The sequence below is a fragment of the Mustelus asterias genome, chromosome 6 (assembly GCF_964213995.1).
Source record: "Mustelus asterias chromosome 6, sMusAst1.hap1.1, whole genome shotgun sequence".
Classification (NCBI taxonomy): domain Eukaryota; kingdom Metazoa; phylum Chordata; class Chondrichthyes; order Carcharhiniformes; family Triakidae; genus Mustelus; species Mustelus asterias.
In genome coordinates this window covers 42766786-42794511 of record NC_135806.1, presented here as the reverse complement: position 1 = coordinate 42794511, position 27726 = coordinate 42766786, and the positions used below count along the sequence as shown (strand labels likewise).

Sequence of the window (27726 nt, the reverse complement as noted above, 5' to 3'; positions counted from 1 at the left end):
GAAGTCACAGTGCTTGGTAATATAAGTTGCAATAGTTTCCCCAGGGGTTCAATACTATAGCTACTCAAAAGTTAGAAGTGGTTTTAATTTTTTGAACTTTTTCTGTGTAAGTATTCCATTAAAGACAGTCAGAACCATAAGAAGTTTATGATGCAAATCATACCTTCCCAATGCAAGACAATGGAAATTTAAAGTTCCCCAACAAATGCTGTGTAATTCTTACTTTAGGGGGTTCCCCTCAGTTATGGTACCCCGGAGCTGGGAAGTTACAGGCCAATAATTCAAGACAAAATGAATATAATAATTCTATTAATATAAAATTTAAAATTAACATGGACGAATGCAGGTTAATTAAGGAAAGCCAGCATGGCATTCTTCAGGGAAAAAATCATGCTCAACTAACTTGCTGGGGCTTTTTGAAGAGTTAAGAGAGAGAGTGTTGATGAGGGTGATGCTAGGAATCTGGATTTCCAGGAGGTGTTTGATACAGTTCTGCACAACAGACTTATAAGCAAAGTTATTGCTCATGGAACAAAAGGGATAGAAAATTGGCTGGGTGACAGGAAACAAAGTATGGGTCAATGGACATTTTTAGTATTGGAGTAAGGTTTGTAGTGGAATTCTCTAGGGGACAGCACTCTTGTTTTTCCTGATGTATGTTAATGACCTAGCTCTTGGTGTGCAGGGTGGCAGGATAGGTTGAGAAAGCAGTTAATAAAGCATTTTATTAATAGAGGCATAGAGTACAAGAGCAAGGAAATTATGTTGAACTTGTACAAGTCACTAGTTCAGCTTCAGCTAGAGTATTGAGTCTAGTTCTGGGTGCTGCACTTCCAGAAAGATATGGAAGCATTAGAGAGAGTACAGAAAAGATTCACAAGAATGGTTCCAGGGTTGAGAAACGTTAGTTAATGAAGATAGATTGGAGAAGTTAGGGCTCTTTTCCTTAGAGAAAAGAAGGTTGGGAGGAGAATTGATAGAGGTATTCAAAATCATGAGGAGTCATAAGAACATAAGAAATAGGAGCAGAAGTAGACCACATGGCTGATTGAGCCGACTGTCATTCAATACAATCATGGCTGATCTTGGGCTTCCACTACTTTTTCCCACCCACTCCCTATATCCCTTAATTCCCCCGAGAGACTGTGTGGCTAACAGTGAAGTGGAGTGCCTTGAGTTACAGGAAGATATAGACGAGATGGTCAAATGGGCGGATAAGTGGCAGATGGAATTTAACCCTGAAAAGTGAGAGGTGATGCATTTTGGAAGGAGTAATTTGACAAGGAAATATACTATGAAAGAGAAGTTCTGAAGAACAAAGGAACCTTGGTGTGTTTGTCCATAGATCTCTGAAGGTGGAAAGGTAGGGTGGTGAAAGAGGCATATGGCACACGCGCCTTTATCAATCAGGGTATAGATTACAAAAGCAGAGAGGTCATGACGGAGTTGTATAGAACTTTGGTGAGGCCACAGCTGGAGTACTGTGTGCAGTTCTGGTCACCACATTATAGGAAGGATGTGAATGCACTGGAGGGGGTGCAGAGGAGATTCACCAGGATGCTGCCTGGGATGGAACATTTAAGTTATGAAGAGAGGTTGGATAGGCTTGGGTTGTTTTCATTGGAGCAGAGAAGACTGAGAAGCCTGATTGAGGTGTTCAAGATTATGAGGGGCATGGGCAAGATGGATAGGGAGCAGCTATTTCCCCTTAGTTGAAGGGACACAAGTTAAAAATGAGGGGTGGGAGGTTTTGGGGGAGATTTGAGGAAAAACCTTTTTACTCAGAGTGGTGACGGTCTGGAATGCACTGCCTGGGAGGGTGATGAAGGCGGGATGCTTCACATCCTTTAAGAAGTACCTAGATGAGTATTTGGCACGCCATAGCATTCAGGGCTATGGGCCAAGTGAGATTAGGTGGGCAGATTCATGCACAGTGCAGACTTGATGGGCCGAAGGGCACTGTAGTAATCTTTGATTCTGAGACCAAAAACCTTTCTATCCCAGCCCTAAATATATTCAGCAATGGAACATCCACAATAATTTAGGGATAGAGAATTCTAAAGATTCATAACTCTTTGAATGAAGGAGGTTTTCCTCATTTAAGTCCTAAATGATCAGTCCCTTATCCTGAGACTGTGGCCCCCATGCACGAGACGCAAAAACCCAGTCTGCAGGTGCAACAGGTGATCAAGAAGGCAAATGGGATGTTGGCCTATATCGCAAGGGGATAGAATATAAAAGCAGAGAAGTCTTGCTGCATCTGTACAGGGCATTGGTGAGGCCGCAGCTGGAATACTGTGTGCAGTATTGGTCCCCTTATTTGCTGAAGGATATAGTGGCCTTGGAGGGAGTGCAGAGAAGGTTCACCAGGTTGATACCAGAGATGAGGGGTGTTGATTATGAGGAGAGACGGAGCAGATTGGGTTTGTATTCGTTGGAATTTAGAAGACTGAGGGGGGATCTTATAGAGACCTATAAGATAATGAAGGGGCTGGATAGGGTAGAGATGGAGAGATTCTTTCCACTTAGAAAGGAAGCTAGAACTAGAGGGCACAGCCTCAAAATAAAGGGGGGTCGGTTTAGGACAGAGTTGGGGAGGAACTTCTTCTCTCAGAGGGTGGCGAATCTCTGGAATTCTCTGCCCACTGAAGTGGTGGAGGCTACCTCGTTGAATATGTTTAAATCATGGATAGATGGATTCCTGATCGGTAAGGGAATTAGGGGTTATAGGGATCAGGCGGGTAAGTGGAACTGATCCACATCAGATCAGCCATGATCTTATTGAATGGCGGGGCAGGCTCGAGGGGCTAGATGGCCTCCTCCTGCTCCTATTTCTTATGTTCTTATGTTCTTATGTTCCCGGTTTCCTGACCAATGGAATCAGTCTCAGTGTCCATCCTATCAAGCCCCTTCAGAATTTCTTAGGTTTCAATGAGACCGCCTCTCAAGCTTCTGAACAAAGTATTTGGGGTCTCGACAAACACTTTGCAATTGTTCCCATTCATGAAAGGTTCAGGAACAAGACAGCACAGTTTTTAGTAATTAGTAAAAGCAGCAGAAGAAATACGAAAAGAAATTTTTTTTACATAGCAAGTGGTTAGGGTCTGGAATGCACTGCCTGAGAGTGTGGTGGAGGCAAGTTCAACTGAAGCATTTAAGGGAAATTAGACTGTTATCTGAAAAGGAAGAATGTGAAGGGTTAAGGGGGAGAAGGCAGGTGTGATACTAGGTAAATTGCTCATTCGGAGGTACAAATACCATGCGTCAAATGGCCTCCTCCTACACTAACATTTCTTTGATACTATTGCCTTAATGTTGTCAGGGTCCCTAACCTTTGCAGTACCCAGTGCTTTAAGACATTTCTTGATATCACATGGAATGAAATCATACTGGCTGAAGACTGGCATTGGTGATGCTGGGGACCTCAGGAGGAGACCAAAATTAATCATCCATTTGGCACTTCTGGCTGAAGCTGGCTGTAAAACCTACAACCTTGCCTTTTACACTGATGTGCTGGGCTTCCTCATCATTGAGGATGGGGATATATATGGAACCTCCTCCTCCAGTGAGTTGTTTAATTATCCACCACAATTCATGACTGGATATGGCAGGACTGCAGAGCTTAGATCTGATCCGCTGGTTGTGGGATCGCTTAACTCTGACTACTGTGTGTTGCTTATGCTTTTGGCATGCAAGTAATCCTGTGTTGTAACTTCACCAGGCTCACACCTCTTTTTAGATATACCTGGTGCTACTCCTGTCTTGCAATCTTCAATTAATTCTTTATTCACTTGCCTTTTCTCGTTGAATCTTAATGTAGCCAAAACTTACCATATTAACTATTAATATACAAGTGTATTGCAATAGTTGGGACATGTGTTTACCTGTTAGAATATTTCTAATTTCTTTACTTGAGTGGGTTTTTAGCACAATGAAAACTAACCCTTTATATATTTAACTTCGCAAAAGCCTGCCAGATTGAGTTCTTTGCAATCAGCAAACAGTAAAATACATAGACCGCATTGGCACATTCATCATTACAACTTTTTTAAAAATCCCATTACAATCAACTGAGAAGTGGAAAAACAGGGTTGAGTGGCTCTGAAGGAGTCCTTGTACCCTTCCTCATCCAGTTGTAGCAGCGTATTCAGCGTTTCTGAACATGACGGACTGGACATATGCATCCACACCATATCCTGGCTCACCAATCACTTGTCAGTAACTCTAGGGCATAAATTCAATGCGTGGCCATATATTAGACTCCTTCTTCAGGATCTCAGGTAACCTTATCACAGTGCCACAAAGCCCAGTACTCACTAGAGTCAAGAAGAAGAAAAGGGATGAATTCTCACCATATAGGAATATGCAATGGACCACCAGAGATGTGGCACAAGGCCAGAAGCCATGAAAATATCTACATCGTTAAACTATGAGATCAATCTGAACCACTAGAAACTAAAACACCTCTTCCTATCTAGGCCAGAAGTATCAGATTAATCATCATACCAGAGTTCAGTAACAAGCTAACTGGACTGGCAAGGCTCAGACATGGCAAGTATTCACCAAGTTCTTAGTAAAGAATTAAAAAGCAATTATCTTCCTTATTACTACATACTGCATGTGTTCAGCTGACAAATTGGCATGGCATCCAGGAAGGATGGCAGTACACACCTCAACCCATATGTAATTGTTTCGCAATGAAGAGGCGCATCTGAAGTTACACATCATTGTTGGACCCAAAATCAGGTCGCTTTGAGTTTGGGTCCTAATCTCATGTTTATCAATTTGCCAAACTTCAGATCAACAAATTTATCTTTGGTAATGTCTCAGACTAAGATCTGGACTTACACAATTATATTGTCAGAATTTTTTCTTAAATACATAAGGGGACGGTAATGAACTCCTGCGGCTCAGTGTTTCTATTGTGTTCTGGGCCCTGGCCAACATTCTCTCTAATTCTCCATGTTGTATGCAGCTCTTTTGTTGCGCTGTGCCATCTCTTTGCAGCCACACATGTGTAAATCCTAAAGAGATCGCAGCTTGTGGCTGTTAATTCCCAGTGCGGCACATTCCCGACTGCTGTGCGGTTGTACATTCACACAGCTTAAGAAAACGTCAGCCCTAGGTCCCTATATTATCTGGTGTAGATGTCTGCTCAGAACGATATAATATGGTGGGAAGTGTCTGTAGTGCTGAGGCCTAGAGCACTAGTGAAGGGCAAGCCTCATTAGAGAGTTAGCCAGCTTTCAAAGGAAAATACATAACAGAGCACGTACCAGCATCATGTGGCATTGCTGCCATAATCTCCTCTCGTACTCATTTGGAAAAGGTTAAATAAAAGCACAGAGGCTCCAGCACTTCTCAAAAGTGGCAAAAGCTTTGCATTTTTTTTTCATTGTTTAAATGCAGTACTACAATTGTCCAATATTTAATATTTTAAGCTAACATCCATGTCAAAAAATATTGGTAAATTTAAAATCCAAGTTTGTTCTGAAAAGAACCTCACAATGTATTTTCTGGTTTAGGTGCTATTTGGTGAAACAAAGATAACCAGAAGGTTAGTGTGCCTCAGAACACAAGTACAAGCCAATCGCCAAGGCTTTCCAGGGGGTCACCAGCATGTCAGCTGTAGAACTTTGCCATCTGCAATAAACATGTTTGCAGACAAACTGCCACCCAGATACCTCAATGCCTGCAGGTATGGTACTTGTCAATCACAGGGTGCCAACAGTGTAACATCAGCTCATGGAGAAAACAAGTACCTCAAGTAACATGGACTGCAATTTCACCACCTTTCCTCTGAATATAGAGCCACAACTGCCCAATGCTATAATACCTAAAGTAAAGGTAAAGTCGCCATAGTCCCAGGTGACCATAGGCTGCTCTCACGTTGAGGGGAGAGCTGACTGGTGGTGCTTGAACCTGAGAATCTCCACACCTCAGGTGAGGGGCAAGGTTGAGAAGACAAGCCTTCATGAATAACCAACCTACAATACCACTACATTTCCCAAACCACTGATAGTTGCCAATCTAAACCCCACCCTGGATGCTATTAGTATTTACCATGCTTTCCTATATAAAGCCTATGGCAGATAAGAGTGTGGGAAAACTTTTTAACTTGCAGCTTGAATATGTTCCCTGTTGAAGTATGGTTGTGTTCGAGAGAGAATAGAAGGAGCTGCAAGGCTGTGAGAAAGTTGGCAATGGACCAGTGATGGATGTAGAACAGACAAAAGCCAGCTTTTGGTGGCAGGCACTATTTACCACATGCGTGACACTTTTAGAAGTTACTACCTAACACTATGCTGCCATTTCTTATTTCCATAAGACAAAGGAGAAAATTAGGCCACTCGGCCCATCGAGTCTGCTCTGCCATTCAATCATGGCTGATACTTTTCTCTTCCCCATTATCCCTGATCCCCTTATTAATCAAGAACCTATCTATCTCTGTCTTAAAGACACTCAATAACCTGGCCTCCACAGCCTTGTGGCAAAGAGTTCCACGGATTCACCACTCTCTGGCTGAAGAAATTCCTTCTCATCTCTGTTTTAAAGGATCTTCCCTTTACCCGGAGGTTGTGGTCTCTGGTTCTAATTTTTCCTTCTAGTGGAAACATCCTCTCCACGTCCACTCTATCCAGGCCTCGCAGTATCCTGTAGGTTTCAATAAGATCCCCCCTTCCTTCTAAACTCCAACAAGTACAGACCCAGAGTCCTCAACCATTCCTCACATGACAAGCTCTTCATTCCAGGGATTATTCTTGTGAACCTCCTCTGGACCCTTTCCAAGGCCAGCACATCCTTCCTTAGATATGGGGCCCAAAACTGCTCACAATACTCCAAATGGGGTCTGACCAGAGCCTTATACAGCCTCAAAAGTACATCCCTGCTCTTGTATTCTATGATGTGGAGATGCCGGCGTTGGACTGGGGTAAACACAGTAAGAAGTTTAACAACACCAGGTTAAAGTCCAACAGGTTTATTTGGTAGCAAAAGCCACACAAGCTTTCGGAGCTCCAAGCCCCTTCTTCAGGTGAGTGGGAATTCTGTTCACAAACAAGGCATATAAAGACACAAACTCAAACACAAACACAAATTCTAGATCTCTTGACATGAATGCTAACATTGCATTTGGCTTCCCAACTGCCGACTGAACCTGCACATTAACCTTAAGAGAATCTTGAACAATGACTCCCAAGTCCCTTTGTGTTTCTGATTTCCTAAGCATTTTCCCATTTGGAAAATAGTCTATGCCTCCAATCCTCCTTCCAAAGTGCATAACCTCACACTTTTCCACATTGTATTCCCTCTGCCACTTCTTTGCCCACTCTCCGAACCTATCCAAGTCTTTCTTTAGCCCCCCATTCTTCCTCAATATCACCTGTCACTCTACATATCTTTATATCATCTGCAAACTTAGCTACAGTGCCTTCAGTTCCCTCTTCCAAATTGTTAATGTATATTGTGAAAAGTTGTGGTCCCAGCACTGACCCCTGAGGCACACCCCTAGGCACTGGCTGCCATCCTGAAAAAGACCCCTTTATCCCTACTCTCTGCCCTCTGCCAGTCAACCAATCCTCTATCCAAGCCAGGATCTTACCCTTAACACCATGGGCATTAACTTACTTAACAGTCTCCTATGCAGCACCTTGTCAAAGGCCTTCTGAAAATCTAAATAAATCATATCCACTGGTTCTCCTTTATCTGACTTCCTTGTTACCTCCTCAAAGAACTCTAACAGATTTGTCAGACATGACCTCCTCTTGACAAAGCCGTGCTGACTCAGTCCTACTTTATCATGCACTTCCAAGTACTCTGCAATCTCACCTTTAATAATGGACTCTAAAATCTTGCCAATGACCGAAGTCAGGCTAACCGGCCTATAATTTCCCATCTGCTGCCTCCCTCCCTTCTTAAACAGCGGTGTTACATTAGCTACTTTCCAGTCTTCTGGTACCCACCCTGCCTCCAGTGATTCCTGAAAGATCACCACCAATGCTTCCACAATTTCCTCAGCTATCTCTTTTAGAACCCTGGGTGTAGTACATCCAGCTCAGGTGATTTATCCACCTTCAGACTTTTCAGTTTCCCCAGAACCTTCTCCTTAGTGACTGACCTTAGTAACCTTCTTCCATTCAACCCAAGAGGTTTTCATCGTCTGCCCTCATTGTGCAGTGTGTCAGATACAGGGGCCTCAGGACTGGAGTCAAGGCCTAAGTCACTTGCTTCAAACAGTTTTGTGCTCTTACATTAGATTACTTTATGATCTCCTCCCTGCAGCCTTTTCAATGCTTTTTTAAAAAAAATACAACTCTCAAGAGGTGGGTGCCTTCCTTTCTAATGCAAATCTCTCCATTACTCAATCCAGCTCATCACACACTGAGCTGTGAGAATGCTACAAGATATTTACATGAGTGGACCTTGTATCACTGGACAAAGCTGGTCCTTGCCCCTATTCAGAGCGCAGTGTCCAGAGAGTGTCCATGCAGAATTGAGCAGGGCTCGGAGAAGATGAGAATCAAGCTTAACTTCACTTCAGTAACTAGGGAATGGAGCTTGTGGCAGGAACTGAAGACAATGGCCTTGATAACTGCCATGATTGTTGTTGGGGGTTTAAATCTGAAAGAACACCAAATGCCTTTGCAACATGACTCATTTGTGTCTGCTACTATTATTATGGCAGATAGCGATAACAGTGTCCTGCCATGGGACATTTCATTAGCATATGTAAATCTGGCTCCCATACTGCCTGATTTCAATGCAATTGTTGCCGAGTGAGAATTCCCAATATTTGGTGAGCTTGAGCAAGAGGTGGGGGCTGCCGGATTCAGAAGACAAGTTTTTTTTACAGCACTCAGGAGAAGGAATGCTCTCCATGCCCATCCCTAGAGGAAGCCTTTGGCCTCCCTGCTGCTGATTGGAACTGGTTTGTAACTCTTGCTGTAATTACCAACCACACCACCCCAATCCCCAACCCCCAAACCCCCCCCCCCCCCACAAACCACCGAACCCCTCCCCCACACAAACCACTGAACCCCCACCCCCCCCCCCTCACCCCAACTACTGGTCTCTCTTTCTCCCTCTCCACCCCCCTCCCCAAAATGCTATTTTCCACGACCCCAGCTGACCCCACATCTCCCGACAAGCCCAAATCTCAGGCTGCTCACCATCGACTGCAGAGGACCTTTCCCAAGGGCTGTGTTTTTTTTTCATTCAACAGCTGCCAGCCCATCAATTTGGCTGACTGCCGTGCTGGAAATTGAATTTTTTTTAAATTAGCTTTTGCTGTGAAGTTCAGCGGGACCTCTGGGCCACCAGCTGGGAGGGAGCCAAGGAAAGATCTTTGGGAGTCCCAGCAGTAATGGTTAGCCATAGCTGCGACCAATTGAATGGGAATGGAATTAGGTGACAATCAACTAACAAGCCTGGTTGTATCTTCATGGTGCTTAATAGGAAGAATGGACAGGGCCCAAAGAAAGGAGGAAATATTGGATAGAGAAAGTCTAATCAACTGGAAACAGCTGAATCAGGAGCCATTCATGGAGGTGACGCGCCCCCCCCCCCCCCCCCCCCAACCATTTGTCCACTCCTTTTGGGTGGGTAGGCACTCTGATTGTGACATTTAGTAGCAGTAGGAAAAATTGCCTGTTTAAATTTGTGAGGCTGGTACAGAGTGCCAAGATTGTTGAATAGATCCAGCAGCATTTACTCCAAAGTTAATCAATTTGAATGCACGTCGATAACATATCCATCATTCTCATACCATCTCGGGAACACTAACGGTCAAAGACATGTTCAGATGCCAAGACACCGCCAGAGGACAAGACCTCAACCCCGGAAATGCCCTAATTATTTAACAATTGTGGGACAAACAGCCACATACAATGACCCCATACCCTTGTAAAAAATAAATGCTTAACTAGTTGGGTGTATTAGAGTGGGGATTCTGTCAGCTCCAGTTAAATTCTGCAGTATACACAGATCAGTGTCAGAGAGGAGATAGCAACAATGCATCAAAAGAAATTTATCTTGATCTACGTCAAGTTAAAAGTAATGAGCTAAAATGGCACAGGAGTTATCACATTCAAAGAGCATGAAATTGGATCATTTTTCTTCATTAGATTTTGTTACTTGCATTTAGTGTTCTTTAAAGTATCAATTTGAACTCTCTTCCCCTTTATTCATTTCTACTTTGTTTTAAGTATTTTATTTTAATTTTCAGTCCTATCAACATCCGCTCCAAACAAAATACCCCAAACAATCATGTCTCACAATTGCTAACCGGTAGAACTCCTCAAACCACAACGGGCAGGCACATTGAGCTGTCATCGGGTGGAAAGCTATGCATCACCTCACAGACTAGCCAATGTTGTAAAGGAAAGGAAATCATTGGACGCACCGTCTGTGTCAATTGTATTGGAAATATAAATGTGATACAGTCCCTCTCGATTCTTAACTGGGATTTAACCCATTCTATATTTGAAAGGTCAATCACAGATTCTGCTGCCCAAAGACACATCTGTCCCAGCACAAGTGTCCAGAAATCTGCATGCCTCTGTTGCCTGTGTGTGGATTCTTAATGAGGGACTCCCAGGTTCACAACCTTGTCCCCAATCCTCCATCCTTCAGAACCAGGGGTCACAGTCTGAGGATTCGGAGTAGACCATTTAGGACGGAGGTGAGGAGACATTTCTTCACCCGGTGAGACTGTGGAATTCATTACCACAGGAAGTAGTTGATGCCAAAACATTGAATGTATTCAAGAGGCGGCTGGATACAGCACTTGGGGCGAACGGGATCAAAGGTTATAGGGAGAAAGCAGGATTAGGCTATTGAGTTGGATGATCAGCCATGATCGTAATGAATGGCAGAGCAGGCTCGAAGGGCCAAATGGCCTCCTCCTGCTCCTATCTTCTATGTTTCTATGTTTCAACAAAGAACAAAGCCACAGGACTTTGCAAATTGACTCTGGTAGAATCTGCGTGTGACTTTGTTTAATGTGGGGACATTGTGTGCCATCATTGTCCATATGATCTTCACAGGGTAGTGGTCCTATTTCAGGAATGTGTCAAACCACAATGACGGGAACCAGCTTGAAGCTACGGGCTTCTCCCACCTTTGCAGCCACTGAGCGACAGTGTTCCTTCACCTATTCTGTTGTTGAGGACTTCTTTTAGACTACACTTTGTCTGGCATCTCCCTCCATCCCTGACCATGCTGCCATGGTTGGCCCTCTAGAAGCTTGACATTGCTCAAGGGATCATCGGAATGCACAAAGCTTTTTCACCACGTCAAGGTGGCGATCTATGGAGAAGTGAAAAGATGGACACTGAAGGGAAATGATCCACACTGAGCTTTTAGCCAACATATCTGATGGGGACAAAGGATATGAGATCATGAATGATATGTTTGCAAAATTAGTTGAGCAACACATAGGCTTGACATTATATTGATGATAAATATGCAGAGTGGTTAGCACTGCTGCCTCAGTGCAGTGTTAATGAAAGCCTACTTGTGACACTAATAAATAAACTTAATAAAGCTATGGTTAATCAGTTGTAGAAAATGGATGTTTGAACTGATTTAGACTTGGTTCTGATGTAGCATATGACTACTATAGAATATACAAATCCCCCCCTCTCATGCCCCTCTGTCCCTAACACAGACACATCTGGACTTCATCTTATGGTCAATTGGCCTTGGTATGACAGATGGTAGGACAAATGGTTATTGGCTGAATGAGAATTGACTATTTAGGTGAGATAATGTCCATTTTAAAGTACAATGGGCACCTGACCAGAGATTATAAAACAGGGCAGATTGTTAAAATGTATAGACATCAGGGGAATTTTCCCGTCCCACCCGCCATGGGAATCGTAGTGGACAGGGGGGCGGACCATGCAAAAGTCCATTGACTTCAGGTGGGATTTTCTGGTTTGGGGGCAAGCGCAGCCGGAAAATCCCGCCCTGGAACATAGAGGCCTAGAACTTTCACAAGACACCAAAGGATACAATCCGGATATACAGGACCATATGACTCATAAGTCAGGGGGTGGGGGCACAGAAACAACATCCACCTAATGCAACCTATCCAATATTTTAAATATATTCTCAAAAATGAACAAAAAAAAATAGTACAGGACAGGAACAGGTCCTTCAGCCCACCAAGTCTGTGCCGATACAGATGCCTCTCTAACCTAATATTTTCTTGCCTCTATGTGGTCCATATCCCTCTATTCCCTGCCTACTCATGTATCTATCAAGATGCCTCTTGAACGTTATTATAGAATCTGCTTCCACCACCTCCTCTGGCAACATGTTCCAGGCATTCACCAGCCTCTGAAAAACATGCCCCTTACATCTCTTTTTAAAAAACTTTCCACCTCTCACTCTCAGCCTATGCCCCTGAGTAATTGACCCTTCGACCCTGGGAAAAAGACTGACTATCCACTCTATCCAAGCCTGTCATAATCTTGTAAACCTCTATCAGGTCCCCCCTCATCCTCCGACGCTCCAATGAAAACAATCCAAGTTTGTTCAACCTTTCTTCATAGTCCATATCCTCCAAACCAGGCAACATCCTGGTAAATCTCTTCTGCATCCTTTCCAATGCATCAACATCCCTCCGGTAGTGTGGTGACCAGAATTGTACAAAATATTCCAAATGTGGCCTAACCAAAGTCTTATACAGCTGCAACATGATTTTCCAATTCCTATAAGCAACAATAAGACTGATGAAGGCCAGCATGCCATATGCCTTCTTGACCACCTGAGTTGCCACCTTCAGGGAACCATGGATCTGCACACCTAGATCTCTCGGGATGCTAAATTTCTAAGGGTGCTACCATTTACTGTATACTTTCCTTCTGCAGTAGGCCTTCCAAATCACATCACCTCACATTTGTCCAGGTTAAATTCTATCTGCTATCTTTTGGCCCAGGTCTCCAGCCAATTTATATCCTGCCGTATCCTCTGACAATCCTCCTCACTATCCGCTACTCCCACAATTTGAGTCATCTGCAAAGTTACTAATCAGACCACCTGCATTTTCCTTCAAATCATTTATATATATATATTACAAACAATGGGGGCCGGGGCATGAGGGGGTGGGGGGGGGGGGAGAGGGCAAACCGTCTGCTTACTGTTGTAAGTGGCTGTTGGTGTTGTTGGGAAATCCTTAAGCGGAGGATTGTGGCTAAGTAGCGGGTGATTGAGTTGGTGCAGGCGCCCAGCAGAGAGTCCAGAAGAAAACCCTGGGAAATGAATATTGAAGCAAACGTGAAAAACCTTCCTTCTCAGCTAATGGAGTTTTCACATAATTATGTCGACGGCCAATAGACCCAAAGGCCTCCAGAACATGGAAAAATGCCTTTCAGCTTTCTCAAGACAAAGTTAGCATTATGGGGTCCGACGCCACTTGGTGATGCAACAAGCCTATTATAGAAACCCAAAGCTCCTTGTGGCAGAGAAGACCTTACACCTTGTCCATCGTCATGCCAAACAGAATGAAACAAAAATTTATTCTGTTTTTTGCTTGGGTCATTTGCAGTGGATGATGATGAGGACGGTTTTACATTAACTGCAGATCGCCTTGATCCTGGGCGAGGGGTTGCAGGGCGTTCAGACAAGATCCCTACAGCTCTTCTTCCTGGAGATTTCCTCACTCCTTGTATTATTGACACTCAAGGATTTGTTTTCAGAGAAACCAATATCCGTACATCTGAAGTTTTCAATGCTGCATTTAAGATGCTGCATCACTATGGCTGTAGCAAGGAAACAATTGACTCTTCAAGACTCCTTGTGATGAGAGGGCACATTAACTGCATTGAGAACTTGGATAATCTGACCCTTGAACTTCAATGGGCAGCCATTACAGTTGTAATCACCTTTGAGGCTACACCAAAATGTGGACATCACTTTAGGACCAGTATTTATTTCCCAACCACAGTTATCCAGTTAAATTGAGTGGTTCACAAAACCCAGCACCACACCACATCCAACATCATTCTATTTCACTGCATCGCCTTGTCATCACTTTACTGTTACATTGTACAGTGTGTTATATATTATGTGCCACACTATATTAACAGACCCTGTATATATCATAATATTGTGTATAAAGTATATAATCTTCAATTACACAGGACTTTCTAGTATATGTTATACAATACCACAACATTACATCTTGGTTTATACCTACTAACTCACTTATTAGTTACATGCAGAGCATCAAATTTATAATACAACAGTTCCTAAATTATTCATGTAAAATTACATTCTCAGACCTTTACGCCATCACTCCCAGGCAGTAACAGACAACTGGGTCCAAGTCCTCACTGAACACTCCCTATAACCTGCTGTTAGGAGGTTGAAAAAAAATCACTTATGGTGGCCTTGCATTCCTATTTACCCACTGCCCATTCCCTTCTCATACAGAGCACAGCCTCCAATTGATACCTCTCCAGCCAACATCAACAAGGTGGAAGTGAGAATCAAATCTGCTCAAATTAGCTGATCCTCAATCACTGGACATGAGAGTCTAAAGCCCAATAACATCTCTATGGAACAAATTCCATACAGAATTTGGTGAGTTGGGGCAGTGAGGAAAAATAGTGCTCAATGTTAGTGAGGTAGACTAGTCTGGAAAATGAATTTGAAACAAAAAAAAAGAGCTGCCATTATTGACAATGTGTCAGAGCAGGGTCAGTGGACTGTTAGACCAGTCATGCTCCTCTATAAACAGTATAACAGACACACAAAAGGAACAAATCAGATTTAAGGGTATAATATTAATAAGAGATAATGATATGGTATGGAATTATATACATTATACATAATGGCCAGAATTTGAGAGTACAGGGGAGTGGCACTATGTTTGATCTAAGGCGGGAAAGTTTGGAGGGGGTGGAGGTTGCCCTCCACCAGAAGTCCTCCCCTTAGGGCCTGGATACCTCCAGACCTTCCTTTACCCTTTGGCCTACTCCCCAACACCCAATCACTCCAGTCACAACCTCCCAGGCCATCGCTACACTTCCCTGGTCCCTAGTGACGGGTGGATATCCTGCCGTGTGCCAATCAATATTTGTCAGTGTGTGAAATGCCATCAAGCCTATTGGAGTCAGGATGTATTCCCACCAACTCCTCGGATGCTTGCGGCCGAGAATCCCCATCCTGAAAATTTAGACCAATATACTGTCCAAAGATATGCGGGTGAGGTTAATTGCCCATGCTAAATTGCCCCTTCGTGTCCTGGGATGCGTAGGTTAGAGGGATTAGCGGGTAAATATGTGGGGATATGGGGATGGGGCCTGGGGGGATTGTGGTCAGTGCAGACTCGATGGGCCGAATGGCCTCTTTCTGCACTGCAGGGTTTCTATGATTCTATGATATTGTAACATGACATGTACTTCATGTACTAAATCCCCAACTGGTATACATTGACTCTTTCCTATAGTTTAATTTACTGTATCATTACTCTACATATACTACACCTTATTGGTTCATATTTAATTACCACACTGCATCATTTCACTCTTTATTTAGAAAATTCTATGGGCAGAATTCTCCCATCCCACCCCCCACGGGAATTGTAACGGGTGGGGGTGGACCATGCAAAGGTCCGTTGACCTTAGGTGGGATTTTCTAGTCTTGCCCGGAAAATCCCACCCTATGCCTTTATATTTAATGAGTTAATAATCAACACATCCCCACACACAGTGAAATGGAAAACTGGGGATTAATTAACTGTGGCATCTAGAGCTGTGCTATGGAGTGAGAAAATGGGGGCCTCACAATCAGGATGCCAAACGTGATCTCCTGGCTCTCAGTCAGCTCACTGAAGTGGGATGAAGGGAGAAGGGGAAAGGGACAGAATCAATTCCAAGGTGACCTTTTGCACCTGCTAGTGGCCAATTCCAAAACAGCAACTAATAAAGTCCTCAAAAGCTCATGATGCTTGAGACTTGGAGGTGGAAAAGGAAAACCAACATAGATATATCTAGGCAACTTCTTCAATGAGCCTGGTGAAGAGGGATCCATCACCCGTACATAAGTTACTTAACATTGCAGAACACACAAAAAAAAACCAAAATGATGCTGAAAGGTAAAAATGGCCACATGTACTTGTGAAGCTCTTTATTGCACAACAAGATCTTTCAAAGTGAATAACCTGAAGAAGCACTTACTTAATAATCCAGCATTGGGAAATCTCCATGATTCGTTATAAGTTGTATACTGCGGATGGGAATATGGACTCCCAGAAAAATCACTCCCTAAAACAAGAAAGAGCACAAGGAGAGTGAAATAATGTAAAGATTCTCAAGTTAATTAGTCTAGGTTGTCCCACAACTGAAGAAAATGGTGAAGACGTAGTTCAATATCATGAACCCAACCTTCATTAATAGCTGGTCTACTGATTAATGTGTTTCTTCACTTTATGTGAAACTCAGACCTTCAATAATTTAACTACATCGCATGTCACATCTGGGACTATGAGGAATATGCTGGAAAGTAAGTTGAGATTTATTAACACAATCAACTAGTTGACTTCACTAATTAGTAGGAGCTTACTGGCATTGTGTCTGGTAGGTATTTTCCATACCAATTTTTTATGTCCCTCTGCCTCGCTGTTTTTCCCCATCACCGATATCAACTACTGAGACCACACGGCGATTATCACCAAATATATTTTGAGAGTTCTGAACATCAACCCAATGGTTTGGTCCTATGCTTCAGAAAATAATTAATATCAATATTTTAGCATAAACAAAGTAAAAACAATAACTAGCTGAACCATTTAAATCCATTCCTTGCTTGGCTAAATGACTTCATTAAAATATTAGCTGTTTTCTCTCAGAATTTAACCAAGTCTGCTCCCTTTGTTCCCCAAACTTTCCCTCACACCTCAGCCCTGACAGGAGTGTCTCAGCCTTCCCCAGCCTTTAGCTGTGTGGATGAGGTGATAGCAATCTGTGTTGCTCTGCATATTAATCAGCAGGCGATGGGAGATTTAAACTCATCAGCTGCACTCCTGCTCAAATGATTTGAAGCAAGCCGACACTTCACGATGTGATTCCCTTCGTTCCCCCCCCTCCTTGCTCTCAGGGGGATGCGCCAGGGCCTGACAGGCTCAGACTTCCAATTCTCTGCTTTTTATGCCTCAGTGGTCAGGGTGTCAGGCTCCTGCAGTACAGACCAGCGGAGAGCTGCAAGAGTCACTGAGCACCATCAGCTCAATGACAGAATCGCTCGCTTCATCCAGAAATATTCTGCATATCGAGCAGGAGCCAGGCTGTGCTGGAGATGTGGCAGGAGCTGAGTAAAACTATACCAGATCAATGCACATCTAAACAGCTTGCCGGCCCCTTTATGGAAATGCCACTGTCCATCAGTGGTAATTCTTGACAGCTGAACTGTTCAATCATCAACTGTGATGAGGAGTCCCAGAGAGAAAAAAAACACCTTAATAAACATCAAACACAGGAATTTTAAGGGCCGCTAATTTTCTTTACATCCCAGTCCACTACCTGCCTAACAACACAAAATGTTTAATGATTACTGATTAATTAGCCTCAAGTGGACCCTTTGTGTTTCAGCTGTAAAATCTTCCCAATGGGTATCAGAGGTGCTGCAGTTTGCAACTTAATAGCAGGCTGTATGGCTCCTTGGAAAAAAAGCTTTGGCATAATCACACCGAATGAACATGACAAATAATAAACAAAGATCCCAATTAACTGTGAAATGAAGGATTGAGTTTTTAAGGGGACCAAAGGTCTTTAAGTTCCACAAATAAAGCCTCTGTGGCTGTGCACTCCAGATGAGATGTCTGTGTGGCCAACAGCAGCCCTGCAAACACCATTCATTCTCCACAGATACTAAAGGAATCAAATTTAAGACTAGCCCTAGGACATCCAATTTAAATACTGTACATCCCCATCACTAAAAAAACACATAACAACAATGTTTGTCTTTATATAGAGCCTTTAACATAGCAAAACATCCCATGGTGTTTCATAGGGGCATTATCAAACTAAATTTGGAACTGAGCCACATAAAGCATGATTAGGGTAGGTTACTGTCAAAGAGAAAGATTTTAAGAAGCATCCTAAAGGAGGACAGAGGGGCAGATGTTTTGGGAGGAAACTCCAGAGTTTGGGGACTCAGCAGGTAAAGGCATAGTCACCAATGGGGAAGTGATTCACTCCATCTGACGAAGGAGCAGCGCTCCGAAAGCTTATGGTATTTGCTACCAAATAAACCTGTTGGACTTTAACCTGGTGTTGTGAGACTTCTTACTGTGCTTACCCCAGTCCAACGCCGGCATCTCCACATCACGAAGTGATTAAACTCAGGGATATTCAAAAAGGCCAGATTTGGAGGGTGGAGATATGTCAAAGGACCAGCTTACAGAGATAGGGAGGGGAGAGGGTATGGAAGGATTTAACAACAACATTGACATTTTTAAAAAATTATTTACAGAATGTGGGTATCGCTGGTGTGGACCAGCATTTATCGCCTTCCCTAGTCAACCACATTGTTGTGGGTCTGGAGCCACATGTAGGCCAGACCAGGTAAGGATGGCCAATTTCCTTCCCTGTGAGCCAGATGGGTTTTTAAAACAACGGTTTCAGGTCATCATCAGACTTTTTAATTTTCTTTGTAATTGAACTCAAATTCCATCATAGAGCATTAGTCTGGGCCTCTGGATTACCCGTCCTGTGATAATACCACTGTAACACCACCTGCTCATAAAATTGAGAGTTTTGAAGTGATCACCAATTTAGCTTAGCGAGCATGTGGTTGTGAGTGAATTGAACTTGGTGCATCAGACAAGGACAGCAGAGTTCTGGGTGACTGCAAGTTAACAAAGGGCGAAAGGTGGGAGGCCAGCCAGGAGTGCCATGGAACAGTCAATTCTAGGGGTGACAACAGCTTGGATAAGCAACAGATGAACTGAGTCAAGGGTGCAGTCAGAGAATGTTATGGAGATAGAAATAGACGTCTTAGTGATGGCATGTATAAGTGGTCAGAAACTCCTCTTAAGGTAAAATATAATGGAAAGATTGTGAGCAGTCTGATTCAGCCTTGGATTTTAATCTAACCTGCCCAGGTTCTGGTTGGACATTCAGCTTACAACCTGTTCAGTTTTGTTCTCCATTGAAATCAGTGGCAACAGATAGATTAAAACCAGGGCTATTCTAATTTTTTTAAAACACAGCACCAAAGGCAGAAAATATTGGAGTCAAGATCTGCAAAAAAAAAGAGACAGGCAAATATTTCCTGTGTGACCCTTCATCAGAAAAAAGTCTTCAGTCCTGTTGAAGGGCCCGAACCCATCCTTTGCCTTTGCAAATACTGACGGACTAACATTCACTCTTGATTTCAGTTGATATTAACTCGGCACAGGAACAATTTCTGATTTAGAATTCTTAAATTACCATCACAGTTTTCAAGTTAGTGCACATTATTTTCCAAATGGGTTCATATTGCTTTCCATCTGATCAATCCACATGATCATCAGGCTGTTAGTCACATTTCTGCTGTGTGTGAGAGAACATTGCAATTGAGACTTCCTGGTGTCAGCCCTGGTTCAATGGAAGCACTGTCACCTCAAAGACAGAAGGTCTTGGTTTCATTCTCAGAATGAAATGTTAAACTGAGACCCTAGATGTAAATACCCCATCACATCATTGGAACAGCAGCAGAACGTCCTAAGGTAACATATCATTCACAATCAACACAAACAAATGTAAAATGACCAGGTCTCCAATTATGGTATCTTGCTGAATACAAATTGTTGCATTTGATTACATAACAATGGTGACTATATTTCAAAATGAATTTATTGGCTATGCAATGTTTTGGGTCACCTGAGAACATAAGATACTACATAATCGCATATTATTTCTTCACTTATCCCTTGAGACCATGCCGTTGACCTGGTGAGTTCCTAGCTCCATCCACATCAATGCCCAAAGGCATGTCACCAAATAAACCTTATCCATACCCAGTGCCAAACAAGCTCTTGACCTACCACCCCTTGCTCAACCCAAATCTTTCTATCAAAGGAGGGTGTTGGCTCATATCACCCTCATGCCTAATACCACTGAAATACATGTATCTATATACACAAGTACCACGTGGGCTCTTATAAAGGTGAATAAAATTAGGACATTTTGAGTGTCAAAACAATGAAGAATTGTTCCCACTGATTGGCAAATCAGTAACAAGGGCACACAGACTGAGGGTTAAGACTGAAAAATTGAATAGGGAGTTAAACATGTTCTTTTCGTAGAAAGGATTATTAACACATGGAATTTTTCACCACAAAGTGGTTAGTGAAGTGAAGACTGAAACATAATTTAGAATGGAACTGGATAAGTGTTTGCAAATGAAAAATATGGAAGAATATGGTTCAAGGATAGGGACATGCAAATGAAGTAGAGAGCTCCAGTTTAAGAGACTCAGACACAGGCACAATGGTCTTCTGTGCTACAGTTTCCAAAGAACCTATCCCACACTCCCAGCAGGAAGCAAAGCTCAGAGGAAACACGACTGGGCCAACAGTCTTATAGTCCTGACTCCAACCTGCACTCCCCTAGAACATAGTTCCCTACTGGGAATGTGGGATTGCAGTTTCAGCACTGATTGTGTGCACCATAATCTCAAACAGTCAGCATCAGCCTATAACAAGTGTGAGATGGTGCCTATTTCATTGGTCTTCCTTTTGAATTGTAATTTTAGTGCTCACCAAATTACTGAATCCAGAGTTATTTCATTAATCCATGCACTCACCAGTCTGATACAGTTTTATTAAATATCTGTAAATCTCCTTCCATCTTGGCCCAACAACATGCTTCAGTTCCTGCCCCAAAAGACCTTTTCCGCCCAACACTAGCTCGAGATTTTTCCATTTCCCCATCCAGCCATCTTGTTGCCTCTCTGAACGCGACTGCCAAATTTACGCTAATTAGTAGCTGTTAACTGTTCTGGGATCACAAGAAACTCGATTGACATTGTCCAACTCACAGCCACAGAGTGGGGAAGACTTTCATCTCATCAATCGGGGCTGGATTTGAGCCTAGATGAAAGACCAGTGTCTATCCCACTGGATTGTAACTCCCATTCATCATCGTGTCTATAATTGAATTGTGGTTACATTTTCAGAAGCTTCCTGATTTCTCTCAGCAGCAAACAGCATTGCATTCAGTTGCAAGGCCCAGTGAGTTTATAATCAAACATTATTTAAGGAATTATCAGGATGGTCAGAACCATGCCTGGAGAGAATTGAAAGACCAGTCATCTGGCACATATCTTTGTAATAATTTTGGTAAGTTAAGATTATTAAAATCCTTGCTCCAGATCGTCCAACGAAGTATACAGGGTAACAAATGGAATATTCAGTTACTCAAGGGAGAGGGGACGGGGCAACCCACAGGTGAATTCCAAAAGTTTCCTGGTGGATTAAGGTGGCAATCTTGTATTCTCCCACTCTACATTCTGAATATAATACTGTCATAGAGCACAGCATACATTTAAAATATCAGGATCATAGGTCCACAGGGGCAGAACATGTTTGAAATTAACATAAAGACTGTAGGCAATAGAATTAGTACAAGTGAGTCTGCATGAAGCAGATCAAATAGAGAGCAGAACATCACCATGATACCTACTAGGATTAAACTCTCAGGAGAAGAAAATAAAATAAACCTCAATTTAATTTAATTTAACTTAATTTCTTATTTTAACAATTTTGCTTTTCTTATGAATTAATTAAAACCAGCTTGAATTTGTGCTTAAAAATTTTAAATTGGGAAACGCAAGAAAAAAAATTCTAATGTGCTTCAAACAGAATAGATTAAAAACACGAATTAGCTCCGTAAATGTGGATGCCTGTATATACTCCATCCTTTATCATAATAACAGTGAAACCATTTTAGTTTACAGCATTAGCAATAATTAACGGCAACAGTTAAAGAAAATCCAGTCCTCTCAATGAAATTAAATAACGCAAATGCATTTGGAGCCATTGTAGGCACCATGCTCGCACTCTCGCCTCGGAGTCAAAAGCTTGTAAATTCAAGCTACTGTCCAGAGGCTTGCGTCCATAATCTAGTCTGACACTTCAGTGCAATACTGGGGGAGTGCTGCACCTTTGGCGGTACCATTTTCTGACTGAGACTTTAAACCGAGTTCATGTGCCTTCTCAGGTAAAGGATTCCACAACACTATTTGAAGAAGAGCAGAGGAGTTTTACTTGTATACTGGTCAATATCTATCCCTTTTTTAAAAAAAATCATTAAAACTGATTATCTGGTCGTTATCTCATTACTCTTTGAACTGTGTGCAGATTGGCTGCACTTTACAACAGCGACTGTACTTTAAAAGTATTTCATTTGTGGTAAAGTACTTTTGGACATGCTGAAAATGTGAAAGGAGATACATGAATTCAACTCTGCTGCTTATCCTGTGATGTTCCTGTACCATTAATATGAATGGGATGGTGGGAGGGGCTGGCAAGAGAATCGCAAGCGCATGTATGGGAAACGCCTGCTAAGAAACTGCACCAAGCCAGTGGAAGATGCATCAATGATAACGCTGTTTAAATCATCTGCTGCTTTGACATATCACAGCCTCACTGTTAGTTCAAAGACTACAAATAATCTGAAAAAAATATTCCAAGCAGGTCACCTCCACCAAGTTACAGTGGGTCCCACAGTTGACAGTCTTCTGCTGCTTTCAAAAATTACAAAGAATTTAAGCCCTAAGTCTTGTGTAGCTCAGTAGAATAGTACCCTATGTGAGGTTAGTGCGAGTTGTTCTCTATTTTCTGAACTAAATTGTTTTTCAATATTTACACGTACTTTATTTTAAAAATGAATAAAATAGTGATTGACCAAATTATTTTCCATTAACAAAATCAATTAACATCGCTGATTTTAATCAGTAGCATTGGAAAATAATTGGTTACTTCTTATTTCAGAATCTCTAGCTGGGATTCAAGCAAATGAATATTTTTGTACCACTGTTTAAAGAATAATGAAGGCAAGAATATTCATGCAAAACTCCCTGTCGTAACCTTTTACGGGTTGTATTATTTTAGGATGATCATTAGGGAGCTTCCTAAATCTTTTCTGCAGCAGGAACCTATAGCTGGATTTAAACAAGATGCCTGCAGTGTCTCTGAAAGCCATACTGAGGTTTGCTGTGCAATTGTATTTTATTTAAAAATAATATTCCGACAATGGCTTGGCTTGTGAAAGAACAATACCAGTCACAGATCTCGTTCAATGGAGATGTAAGCATTTTTTTCTTTTCCTTAAAACAAGCCAACTAAAGGAAAGATTGTTTCAAGTAGGTGTCCCCAGAAACCAGCCCAAATGGGATCATGAGGGATGCCCAGTAAACACTGCGAGCTGGTGTATAAGATGGGTGAGGGAAGGAGATTAATTTGGTGTTGGAGGCATCAGTGTTTCAGGAGTTTAACATAAACTCTAGGTGCAACCCAGGCAACTGGGAAATGTGAGATGAAGCTTAACAATCGCCCACAAACATTTGAAATGGTAATTTCTACCTCTTCCATCCACCAAGTGGCAACCGATATCACTGATTAAAATAAAATTTAACTAAGCAACCTGTCTTCTCCATTCCACAGCAGAGCATGGAATTTAATGCTGGAGCAAATATGTGTTTAATAAACAGAAGAACCCTGGAGAAACATCCCAGGACTCCAAATCAGCTCCACAACCACAGCGTGTGTCATTACTAGTCACATGACATTAATATTACATAAATGAGTGATGAATTTTAGGTTCAGGTGGGCATACCTTGCTGTGAAGTAATTGTTCCATTCTTGGCCTGAAGTAGCATCTATGAAAATTTAATGCTTCCCCCCAACACATTTATGAAATATTTCAAATAGTAATTGCTAAAATAGAAAATAATTACTCCATAGAATTTGTCGCTTGTAATTTTCAATGAACTGCACTTGTAGGCAGTCAAATTTAATTTCACAAAAAGTATGAAGACTCCCATGGGCAGCAAAATGAAGGAAATAATAAAATCCTTTCCATGTTGCTTTCTGCAACTTCCTTCAACCTCCTGTCCAGGTTTAATAGAAGTGATAGAGAGCAATGGCCGCGGTCAATTTCTTGCCATTGTGTTTATTTTGTTAGTTCAGATGTGTAAAGCTTAATTCATTGACAACATCATGTAAACCTGGAGATCAGTGTCTGGTACCCCCTCAAGACTAAGATCGATAGATTTTTGTTTGGTCGAGGTATCAAGGGATATGCAGGTAAAGGCAGGGTTGTGAATGAAGCCCAGTCCATCACTCAAAACAGCCTCCCATCCATTGACACGGTCTACACTTCCTGCTGCAGCGGAAAAGCAGCCAGCATAATCAAGGATCCCATGCACCACAGACATTCTCTCTTCCACCTTCTTCTGTCAGGAAAAAGATACAAAAGTCTGAGATCACATACCAACTCAAGAACAGCTTCTTCCCTGCTGCCATCAGACTTTTGAATGGACTTACCTCACATTAAGTTGATCTTTCTCTACACGCTAGCTATGATTGTAACACTACATTCTCCACTCTCTCCTTTCTTTCTCTATGTACGGTATGCTTTGTCTGTATAGCTCACAATAAGCAATACTTTTCACTGTATACTAATACATGTGACAATAATAAATCAAATCAAATAGGGACTGATCTAATTGAAGGATGGGTCAGGCTCGAGGGGCTAAATTTCCTACTCCTGTTCCTCATGTTCCTTGTACATTATAGAATCCCCAACTCAAACTGGGCCTAAAGTGGAGCCCAGAACTTCACTACAAAGTCCAAAGTGAATATGCAATTAAAGGCACAACCTGGGACATATCTCTATCACTGAATGTTCCTGTTCGCAGGTCATCCCAAGAGGATAACATTCCGGCAATAGTACTGAAGACTTGTGCTCCAGAACTTGCCACTCCCCGAGCCAAGCTCTTCCAGTGCAGTTACAACATTGACATCTACCCAACAATGTGGAAAATTGCCCAGGTATGTCCTGTACACAAAAAGCAGGACAAATCCAACCCAATTACTGCCCAATCAGTCTACTCTCGATCATCAGTAAAATGATGGAAGGGGTTATTGACAGTGCTATCAAGCAACTCCTGCTCAGCAATAACCTGCTCAATGACGCCCAATTTGGATTTTGCCAGGGTCACTCAGCTCCTGACCTCATTACAGCCTTGGTTCAAACATGGATGAAAGAGTTGAATTCCAGAGGTGAGGTGAATTCGACCGAGTGTGGCATCAAGGAGCCCTAGCGAAACTGGAATCAATGTGTATCAAGGGGCAAACACTCCGCTGGTTGAAGTCATACCTGGTACAAAGGAAAATGGTTGTGGTTGTGGAGGGTCAGTCATCTCAACTCCAGGACATCTCTGCAGGAGTCCATCAGGATAGTGTCCTAGGCCTAACAATCTTCAGCTGCTTCATCGATGACTTTCCCTCCATCGTAAGGTCAGAAGTGGGGAAGTTTGCCAATGATTGCACAATGTTCAGCACCATTCGCGACTCCTCAGATGCTGAAGCAGTCCACATTCAAATACAGCAAGATTTGGACAATATCCAGGCTTGGGCTGACAAGTGGCAAGTAACATTCATGCCACACAAATACCAGGCAATGACCATCACCAATAAGAGACACTCTAACAACCTCCCCTTAACATTCAATGGTGTTACCATCACTGAATCCCCCACTGTCAACATTCTTGAGGTTACCATTGACCAGAAACTCAACTGGACTCACCACATGAACACAGTGGCTACAAGAGCAGGTCAGAGACTAGGAATACTGTGGCGAGTAACTCACCTTCTGATTCCCCAAAGCCTATCCACCATCTACAAGGCACAAGTCAGGAGTATGATGGAATACTCCCCACTTGCCTGGATGGGTGCAGCTCCAACAACACTTAAGAAGCTTGACACCATCCAGGACAAAGCAGCCTGCTTGATTAGCACCACATCCACAAACATGTATTCCCTCCACCACCGACGCTCAGTAGCAGCAGTTTATGCTATTGACAAGATGCACTGTAGCAATTCACCAAAGATCCTTAAACAGCACCTTCCAAATCCATAACCGCTTCCACCTCGAAGGACAAGGCAGCAGACACATGGCAACGCCATCACCTGCAAGTTCCCCTCCAAGCCACTCACCATCCTGACTTGGAAATATATCACTGTTCCTTCACAGTTGCTGGTTCAAAATCCTGGAATTCCCTCCCTAACGGCATTGTGGGTCAACCCACAGAACGTGGATTGCAGCAATTCAAGAAGACTGCTCACCACCACCTTCTCAAGGGCAAGTAGGGATGGGCAATAACTGCTGGCCAGCCGGCAACAGTAAGAAGTCTCACAACACCAGGTTAAAGTCCAACAGATTTATTTGGTATCACAAGCTTTCGGAGTGTCGCTCCTTCTTCAGGTGAGTGAAGAGTTGTGTTCACAAACAGGGAATACATAGATACAGACTCAACTTACAAGATAATGGTTGGAATGCGAGTCTTTACAGGTAATCAAGTCTTAAAGGTACAGACAATGTGAGTGGAGAGAGGGTTTAGGGTGTCACACCGGAAATGCCACACCCATGTCTCACCAATGAATTAAAATAACTTGGGACTCCATTCCATACTCTGGTTTGGGGGATTAAGATAGTGAGAAATTACCCGTGGGTAAAGAAAGAAAAGTCAACTGAAATGTATCAAAAATTAATTCTCTACTGCTGACTGCCAGGGTTTAGTAAAGTCAGTATACATTACACCGGCAAGTGGATAAATGGAAATAATTCCATCATCCAGATCTAAGATCTCTAGGTGAACAGAAAACAAAATAGATACTATTCCAAGCAACTGGTTAGAATTTTCAAGGGTGTGGTACAATTTTAGATTTACTCGCAAGTTAAAAGGTACAGTTTATGGTCCTTTTTGAATCCAAAGATGTGAAATAGACAAAATTCAAATCCACGGATCACTATTGATAAAAACTGCCAACAGAAAGAATGAGGCTTATGCAATATGAAAATCATCTCCTTGGTGTGACTCCACTGCAGTCTGCTACTGGCTTCCCCCGCAATGTGTTATCCAGCGGCGGAGGCAACTCGCCATTGGCCAATGGCAGGATTTTCCGGTCCCGCCGATGTCTATGCCATTTTGTATGGCTCACCCACTCCACCACCAGAGAACCCTCCACAGGGGCCACCTTCGGAAGGGCCAGAAAATCCCACCCAACATGGAACCCAGCGATGGACTAGCTCTGGTCATTGTAAGGTTTATCTTAGACACAGCGATTTTTGTATATGCAAAACATCAGTATATTCCACGAGTTAGATGTGTAATGATATCCAAATACAACAACAAACAATTAGTGAAATCACTGCAGCCCAGTCAGAAACAAAGGCTGGGAGTGTGGCAGCTGACAGGAAAAGCAGGGTTGAAGTCACCGGCACCAACGGCAGCTTTCTCCTCCGTGTGGTTAGGAACATAATGCAAAAAACTTCAAAGGGCAAGTCCCAAAATGTCACTCTGGCAGGGAGGGCTCTGCCTGAGGCCACCCCACCTGCAACATCATTTTTTTAAAGTTCGGACACCATTTTTAAAGGCCGCCCCAGTGCACAAAAAATGAAAATGGAATTCCCCCACAGCAACTCTCAGCACTCAGTGGGCACTGCCCAGGCA

The 27726-nt window shown here is 42.6% G+C and overlaps 1 protein-coding gene across 1 annotated transcript in view; it reads right to left on the bottom strand.

Annotated features, from left to right (window-relative positions):
* Positions 1–27726, bottom strand: part of pax5 (paired box 5) — a 211493-nt gene that overhangs the window by 12550 nt on the left and 171217 nt on the right. The window contains exon 9 of the mRNA XM_078215355.1: positions 16185–16271. Coding sequence (XP_078071481.1) covers positions 16185–16271 — 87 coding nt within the window. The remainder of the gene's footprint in view (positions 1–16184; positions 16272–27726) is intronic.